The sequence below is a fragment of the Talpa occidentalis genome, unplaced genomic scaffold (genome assembly GCF_014898055.3).
Source record: "Talpa occidentalis isolate TD23 unplaced genomic scaffold, MPIMG_talOcc4v2.1 talOcc4.4, whole genome shotgun sequence".
Lineage (NCBI taxonomy): Eukaryota > Metazoa > Chordata > Mammalia > Eulipotyphla > Talpidae > Talpa > Talpa occidentalis.
The window spans coordinates 133513620-133523258 of record NW_023604295.1 but is presented as its reverse complement, the minus strand read 5'-3'; the positions used below and the strand labels follow the sequence as shown (position 1 = coordinate 133523258).

The window sequence follows — 9639 nt, the reverse complement described above, 5'->3', positions numbered from 1 at the left end:
AATCATTGTCATATTTTCCAGAAGAGATGCTCTTTTACTTAATCTACAATGTATTTTTCAAAGGTCTATCCAATAAGGAAACAACTCAGCCAGAACATGTTCTTCTTGAAAACTAATGCCAATCATTGAAATGGCTCACAACACTTCCTGAATGCTTTATTAAACTAGATTTATAGGAGCTCTAATTATCTGTCAACTAATGAAAAATTAGTCACTTAGAGATTAATTAATCAATATGTGCAAATCACACTGGAAATGATAAATGTTTTCACAAAGAGAAAGAATGAATCCTACTCAAAAGGATGCTCATTCATTATCTTCCTTTCAGGATTCTCCACATGACAGTTTCTCAACTTGTAAAGTCAGACTGCTGGGATGTAATTGCCATCAGTTTTCAGTAATCATCTATAGTCAACATATCTGCTCTAACTATTAACTAAAATTTAATTTCTTAATTTCTTCCTTTCACATCTTTATTTTGCCCAACCCACGCTCTTGTCCCAGCCCACACTCATCTATATCAATTACTCATACCATGCTGTGATTTTAGACTCTTTATATGACAAAGTTAGTTTGAGTCTGCATTGGTTGAAAAGCTAAATCACAAATTACTTACTTTTTTTTTTTAATTCACTAGACTGCATTAAGTACTTTGGGCAATTACTGTAAAGGAAAATAAACAGATTGGCACTATTTTAAGTTAAATGTCCCCAAACCTTAACTTAAAAAAAAAGATTTCAGATATGCAGAACTTCAGGAAATTTTTAAATATTTCTCACAAATCTTGAAAAGATAGTTGTTTACTTACCTACATAATTTGATTGAGATCACTAAGTAAATTTCAATGATCAAAAAAAATTCTCATATTTATCAACTGATCTTTGAATTTTTGCTATCTTGAAGTTATTTCTTTAACTTTCCTGCATTCATTTATAGATTCAGTGAGTATATACTGGATGTCGACATTGTGTCACACATGATTCTAGACAAGAGGGAGCTGTGAATGAACAAAAGAACCAGTCTTTAAGAAGCTTACATTTGGTGGGGCCTCCCTGGTGGCGCAAGGGGTTAAGCACAGCACTGTGAAGCTATCCACAGCCTTTGCAGCACGAGTTCGATACCCGGCCTACCAGGGAGCTACCCACATGGCACAGCAGACCTCTCCAGCCTCTCCTGCTGCTCCCCTCAGCAGTGTATTTCAGTCTGCCTGTTCTGTGTCCCACTCTGTCTCTGATGAATCCTCTCACACCCCGCCCCCGCACCTCTGGCCTGTACCCCAGTTCTTGTATGCATAAATAAATAAATAAAGCAGCTTACATTTGGGGAAGGTAGAGAGTAATGGACAATTAAAGATAAATCTAATAAATAGGAAATTATTTAGAATGTTATACGGTAACAGATGATAAGTTATAGTAGGGTAAAAGGATGTGAGTGATTTGGAGATTTTTGACCCAATAATCCTAAACAGGTCATTAGTTGGAAACATTAAAAGGGGACCTGTGTCTGTTTTCCAGGGAACCCGAGAGGAAGGATACACAGATCCTGCTATGGCGGCTCAGGATGCAATGGTAACTAGAACCAGCTTTCTCATTAACTCTGAATTACCTTTGTGAAGCTTGTCTGGGGTGGTTTTGATGCAACTTCCTGCCTGTGTGATGTTTCAGGTCCTATGGGAAGCCTGTCAGCAAAAGACAGGGGAACACAAGACCATGCTGCAGATGATCCTATGTAACAAGAGCTACCAACAGCTGTGGCTGGGTAATTACTCATTGGGTCTTCTGAGATGATAACATAATAAAAAGCAAGAATTTACCTGGGAGGTGGGGTGGGAAGGGGAGAAATGTTGCCTAGAAATAGAAGAAAGTCAATTATCATAAAGGTACTTACTTTGAATTATATTTATACAGACATACCTCAACTAATGGCATTACTCAGAAACAAAGTTTCTTTACAGCTTTATTTTTTTCAGTAACTGAATTATATAACCTTTAAATGGACCTTTTTAAAAAAGCTGTCCTTGTTATTGATGGAGAATTTAAGTATCTTAGCTATTGTCAATGAAGTCTATTACATGTTGTCGTGAAGGAATATAGTTTCACCCTACTGTTATAGCCAAGGTCACTATTATAGCCATCACAGTTTATGCCATGCTGCTCTTTGGTTTCATGTTAGTTTCCATTTTATCTGACTTTCCTAAACTGTTATACATTTATATTTAAAAAATGAAATTTTTTTGTTTGATTCACATATATAAAATGCACAACAGTTTGTTAAAGTTTTAAGAGGATGGCCTGCCACAACCCAACCTCCACTCTTAAGCTTTACTTACCTTCACTATGTAATCTAAACAATACTTGTCTTTTCACTTTAAAATATTTACAAAATCTTCATTCACTTATGTCACTTTGCCAAAGTTTTCCAGGAATTTCAAAGTATTTCTGGTCAAGACATTGTAGATGCCATAAATGAATGTTATGATGGATACTTTCAAGAGCTTCTAGTTGCAATTGGTAAGTAATAATTTACTTGTTGTATAGCACACCTTTTATTCTGCAGTAAATGTTGACTGACTCTAATTGAATTAAAGATGAATAAGTTCTTGATCGAGTCACTTTACCCTGAATTTAATTATTTAGAAGCAATGCTAATTCTAGAGGAAAGTACATCAACTACAGAAACAATTCACCAAATTGGTAACTTGAAACTTTAATGAATTAATACGCTGTCCCCATGGTTGATTCAGCATTTATACTAGGATATATCGACTTCTCTGATATTTTTTCTCAGGTAATTGGGATCTCATCCTATTAAATTCATTTTATATCTATGGCTTCCATTCCCTTGTTCAAGAGCAATAAGTGCTATAATGTGGCTTCCTTTCCTCCAGGAGGAGAAGTACTTTTGTCATCACCACTAATAAATTTGTCTTCAAAGGTAAATGTTAACATAAAAGAGAATTACCAAACTGTGTTTAACAGTGTCTCTGCAGGCTATTGTGAGAGAAGCACATGTCCTGCTTCTTCCAAATTAGGGAAAGGTATCATTAAACAAGTATTTCAGGGACTACAAATGAAGAGTCATTGTGGAATATTCCCCTAGTAGAAACATGTCAAGCAATCATTTAAAAACTTGTTGGACTGGGCCTCCCCTGGTGGCGCAGCGCTTGAGCGCCGCGCTGTGAAGCTGCCCACAGCCTCTGCAGCACTGGTTCGATTCCCGGCTGCCAGCAAAAGTCCCACATGGCAGGACAGACCTCTCCTGCTGCACCTGCTGCTCCCCTCAGCACTGTATTTCGTCAGTCTGCCTGTTCTGTTCCCCGCTCTGGCTTTGGTGAATTCTCTCACCCTCCTGCACTTCTGACTGTACCCAGCACTTGTATAAATAAATAAATAAATCTTTTTAAAAAAGAAAAATACTTGTTGGACAAAGGAATATTATGATTTTCCACTCCTCAAATGGTATAGACATATCTACCATTACAGTTTATCTCATAAAAGATTTTTGATATAGGGTTCCGTGAAATCCCTAAAATACTAATATAATTGAATATCTGTATATTTTTCTGAGAAAAAAGCTACCTGTATTTTGGCAAATTCTCAATATAGTTTAATAATCATGTTAATCAAAACCCTTTGTTTTACACACAAGATTCCAAAGTCTATCAGTTATTTAGTAACAAGTTTACACTAGGCTCCATATTATGTGAACCTCGAGATAGCTCTCTTTTCACTATACACTGCTCTTACAAACAAAGCAATGTACATGACAGAAGAAAATAATGGACGTCAGAAATACCAGGAGGAAAAAAAGAATATAATCCTTTAAAAATAATGAAATAAAAATTACCAAAAAATATTATCAGGAAATATTTTTTCTGGTTCATTCACTCAATGAACAAACATGTATTGACATATCCTATTCTGGTCATTGATTTAGGTGCTACAGATGGAACAGTAAAACCAACAACAAAGCCCCTGTTTTTAAGGGACTTTCTACTGCTTCCTGGAGGAACTGATAAGTGCTTGTGAAGTTCAGAATATTATAATAAAGATTTAAAGTGAAGGCATAGTCTCACAATCTGAAATAATCATGTGAACTATAGAGAAAATGCTATTATGATGATTTTGTTTTGACTTGAAATTATAATTTTGCATTTATTATTCATTTGTTATTTACTTATTCATATAATCACGGTTGAATGTCTAGAATCATCAACTGACTTTCACCAAAGACAGTGGTTTACTAGACTCTAGGCTATTCTATGTCATAGTTTTAATTAGACTTCTAAGATGCTCCAAAACAGTTGTGGTCTACACAGTTTCTCCTTAAGAGACCTCAATTCTAGTCACAAGTCTACACGGGACTTAAAATAGCATTTGGAAAGATTAAAAAATTGTACAGGAATATGTTACATTGGATCCTGTATTAACAAAATCTTTACTGATGATCGTAAGCTGGATCTCTTTGAACCTCTATTTAATGTTCAGATAAAGAGGACACATTTTTCTTCAGTAGCTGCTAAGAGTATTCCAACTGGTAGCAATAGACTGAACGCATATATGAATGAATCATTATATTGTAGCTTTATGTTTTTTCTATAGGCTATGGTTTTACCAATTATCCTAATTGTTGAGGTTTTAATGTAATCTACAATGAAGCACTCCATATAGAACTCACAAAGAATCACTCTTCCAGAATTGAAACCGAAAAAAAAAAATTTCTCATTCTTCTCCAAATTCTGAATGATATATTGTTACTTTCAACTTTCTTTATTCTGATTTTTTTCCTAGTTCTCTGTGTTCGAGATAAACCAGGTTTCTTTGCTTATAGACTACATAGTGCAATACATGTAAGTATGACTCACATATTTATTAAATGTCTCCAGAAATCAAATCTAATTTCTTAAAGGACTAATTTTGCTTCCATTATTTAAATATTGATTTCTATATTCGAACTTATATGCAAACATAGTCATTTCAAAGAAATATGAAGTTTTCAAAGAAAAATGTGTTATACACTAAAAATTAGAGCTATAAAATAAAGACAACACTGTTTTTTTTAATCAAATTGAAGTATGATTCCTTGGGACTTATATCTGCTTTAGAATCTGTTAACATCTGAAGAAACTTTGGTAAATCCAAATGTTTTTGTATATTGTCAGACTCCTGTCTATCTCACACTTATTAGGCAGATATATAACATATGGTGTCAAGCAAAGAATGTCAAAACAACAAGCTCTCAGCCTGAAATTGCTACATTCCTGAAGTTTAAAAACACAAAATAATAGCAATGGCTATTTTTAAACAAAAAGTGTTATTTTAAAAAATACTTTAAAAGAGATAGCTAGAAAACAATAAACTCTAAAGTTATTTTTGTTATTAGATGAGAATATTTTTCATAGTTCAGTGGGATAGTCAATCACACATCCTTTGGTACATTTATTTTAAAGAAACAAATACTTAAATGCATGAACAATGTACACCTTATCTACAATGTGCATGAAATATAATTAAAAATGGAAAGATCTGATAATGATGATATATGTTATAACCTTTTACATGTGTCATAACCTTAAAAAACCAAAGAAAATATTATAGAAATTTCAATAGCTCACTAATTTTAATAATGTTTTATCCTTAAAGTAGTTTTTACAGACCAGCTTCTTCAGAGAAACCAGCATACTGAGATAACATGCTAGTTGTCTAAAATGTATTATGTATCTTTCATAAAGAGTATTTTTTTATTTATGTATAAGAACTTAAACATTGTCAGAACACAGACAAAATATCATGCTCACAGTCTTCTGTTAATCTTTATCCTATTTCCAAGTAGAAAAAGTCAATTTTGTTTAAAATATATATAATTATTCAAAGCTACACCTTGTTGACTATGCGTATATGGCAATGCAAAAAGGAAGATATATGAGACTCACAAATGGTTAGAAGGTAAAGGGGAGGATAATATAATCAGTCCAATTTTTTATATATGAGGACCTCAAATGGAAAGATTGGCCAAAAGCTGTTTTACCTCCCCAAATCATAGAAAATACCATTTTGATCTCCAATATAGTCCAGGAAAAGCATATATAACTTAAATATGGAAACTTAGACATTCATTTTAATCCCTTCAAATTATGAAAAGTTAATAAGTCTATATGTAAAACACTGATTAACAAAGATTAGGTTTATGCTTACTGGCCACCAGATGTCACCAATACCCCATGTGAAAAGATAATTTGAAATTGTAAAGCATATTCCTTCTGAAGCTTGTACACAGCAATTGATTTTTGTAAATTTCATATTTGAGCTTGAAATCCAAGAATATTTCATGTATGGGGAAGGCTTATTTTTACAGTTTTTGAAGAATAAAAATATAAAACAAAAATGCAATCACCGTTTTACTCAGTGATTTCAATGTTCATCTAACAAAGATTGGAATTACCACTCCCCACCCTCTGAGGAAGACTCCACCTGGCAAGAGGATATGATCAGATTTCCACTTTATAACACAGTGCAAAGGAGATGGTGTGAAAGTTGACAAGGCTAGAAAAGGTGGCAGAATTGCTGCAAGTTTAAGGTCAACATCAAGTCTATGAGACTGAATATAGGCATTTAAGTGATACAGTAAAGAGAATGCTTCATTGTGTACCTAGTAAAGAAAGTAGGTACAGAAGTGACTCTCAGAATCCAATTTGGGCATTCTGGGATGCTGGTGTTTGAGGGATACAGGAGCAAATTGTTACAGAATACGTCTATTTTAGGCAGACTCACTTTAAAGTATATGTGGTTTTCTCATTTTTCCTGTATTTTGTAATTTTCAGGACTTTGGTTTTCATAATAAAACAGTAATCAGGATACTGATTGCCAGAAGTGAAATAGATCTGATGAATATAAGAAAGCGATACAAAGAGAGATATGGAAAATCCCTATTTCATGATATCAAGGTAAGTCTCCTATAAGTGATTTATTTTGACCCACATTTTATCCTTTTTGATTCTGAAACAAAAACTTTAAATAATTTCATATCAGACTCTTAAAATTTTTATTATCTAACATATATCTTTTTAAATTAATAATTCAATTTATAATAGCATCAGAATAAATAAAAGACATAGGAATAAATTTAACAAAAGAAGTATAAACCTTAAAATAGAATTTAAATTTGTCAAAAGACTCCCTCGATTTAACTCAGTTTCTGAAAACATTTACATTGAGTTGCCTAGCTTGAGGTTTAGTTATAAAATACATAAAATTCCATTAGTTTATGTACTCTGAATTTCTGAAGACACAAAATCCTAACAGATATCTTTTAAGTTAGTACAACAGTCAGCCTTTAGTGCATCAGCAAGTTCCAATGGAGGAAATCCCTTCATCAATGATAGAACTCATTCTTCTTTGACACGCTTTAAGTAAAAATTTTTGAGGTAATTATAGAAAATATTCATCCCCTGGCTGTAGAATTGTGCCTCATGAGTTAAATTCTGAATTATCATCAGAGTAAGGAGAGATGCATTTTATGGGTACTATTGGGAAGAGATTTCTCAAATCAGTTCAGCAGCCCTTTCTTAGCATCAGACAAGGTGGGCCAGCTAGTCAAATCACAAAAGAGATAAATTGGAGAGTTTAATACGGAGAATGATATAAAATTCTACCTATTCCTCTCCCTTTAGCACTTGAAAGGCAAAGACGCAATTATTCAGAAGTAAAAAAAAAAAACAATTTTTTTCATTCTAATACTTTTAAACTTTACTCTGGATTTTTGATAAAACCGAGTAAAGAAATATCAGACTATAAAAGTTCATTGATATAATTTTAAAGACCCAGAGGAAAATTAAAATACTGAACCCTTTTTCAAAAAATTGTAAAGAATTTCATGATGGCAACAGCAGAGCATGAAATCAAACACAAAGACCTGAGAGTACATCTTACTTTGTATTTTGCATACAGCTAAGTGCTATTACTTGTTCACATTGTTTTCCATTGAAATTTTCAATTTTATAAAAGTGTGGTAAACTTAATATATTATATACACATGTTGACACACCTCAAATTTATATAGTGTTATGATGTGATGTTACTACTGAAAGAATGCTTTCTAGTTTATTGAAAGAGGGATCCAGAAGCAATTCAACAACCCAAGGATCAAGAGGACACAAAGACCAGAAGATCTGACAGACTCCTGCATACTCAAAGTAGCTTCACATGAAAGAATTGAAAGAATATTACCCATTCAGATTTGATAAATCTCTCCTTATATCTGTCTTCAAAGCTGTAAATTTTTAGTGATGATAAACACCGCTCATTGGAAAATGCGTATCATAACTTGTTTTCTAAATGAGTAGTCTAATAGATATACTGCCCTCAATCACAGCCACTAGTATTTACATATAATTAATGAACACTACTATGTGAATTAAAGCAGTGAATTATAATTATATAACTTTGTGTAACAGAACATTAATATGATAGTTCATTGTTAACAAATACATTTTATAATTCCATTTATTACTATATTTATTTTGAAAAACTTTTTAACCATGGAAGACCATGAAAATTAAAGAAAATTGCTCTAATTCTCTAGCACAGATAACCAGTAATAAAATTTGTTATAGTTGCTTTCTGTCCATTAAAATATATCTAAAAATTAATATGTTTACTACTTAAAGGAATATTTTTATTAAATCATGGTTGTATAAATTATAAAAAGTGCATAAACTGCCCCACCTATTTAGATATTATACTTTACCTTTTCACTATTACATATATTATGATATACATTTTTTAGCATAAATCTGTGTGCTTATCAATAATTGATCATTATTAGAATATATTTCTTGAAGTAGAATTGCTACATTGACTATAAAAACAAATCTTTTGAGGCAAATGTCAACTTGCATCTAGGTAATATGCTGATTTACAGCAATGTTATAAGGACACCTCTTTCTAAAGTTGAGGAGAAAATTTAATTCTACTGCAGATTATTCTTATAAATATACAGTAGGATCCAATCAGCTTTATATAAAACCCATTCTATTGACTATAACCATAGTATTATTTTTCAATAAATACCAGTGGGAACAGTTCTCAGGACATATTAAATCTTTAGATGAAAAAAGTAAATAATTTTGGAAAAGCTAATGACACATAGGTCTTTCAAACTGTAGTTCAGATGAAATTGTTTCTTTTTTTAGAAACACTATGACATTTTATTTCAAATACATTGTATTTTTTCTTTTCAGAATTTTGCTTCAGGACATTATGAGAAAGCTCTGCTTGCCATCTGTGCTGGGGATGCTGATGACTACTAAACTAAAACAAAGAGTTAGGGGACTGTGCTTTATAGACATGTCAAAATATAGATTTTGTGATAAATTTGCATTCTTAGTTGCATTGGAGCAAAACTATAGAATCATGATTTTTCTCTTATCTTTAAAATTATTCTAAGCCAAAGAAAAAAATCTATAAATAAATGTATGACTGGATTTTCATTTATTATTTAATCAGAAATTCATTAAATTGTATATAAGAGAATAACAAAAAATGTTTTTGGAATGTATTTTATTTAAATGTGAACCACTGATTTCCTCTAAAAGAATCTGCTTACAGCTACAGGTATTCTTAGCATGCTTTGAAAGACCAA

At 32.2% G+C, this 9639-nt stretch overlaps 1 protein-coding gene across 1 annotated transcript in view; it reads left to right on the top strand.

Annotated features, from left to right (window-relative positions):
* LOC119258257 (annexin A10-like) overlaps window positions 1-9307 on the top strand; it is a 10425-nt gene extending 1118 nt beyond the window's left edge. Inside the window, exons 2-7 of the mRNA XM_037526696.1 lie at window positions 1469-1568; window positions 1665-1758; window positions 2415-2510; window positions 4791-4849; window positions 6821-6943; window positions 9239-9307. Of these exons, the coding sequence (XP_037382593.1) occupies window positions 1469-1568; window positions 1665-1758; window positions 2415-2510; window positions 4791-4849; window positions 6821-6943; window positions 9239-9307 (541 nt within the window). The remainder of the gene's footprint in view (window positions 1-1468; window positions 1569-1664; window positions 1759-2414; window positions 2511-4790; window positions 4850-6820; window positions 6944-9238) is intronic.
* Window positions 9308-9639: the final 332 nt, after the last annotated feature.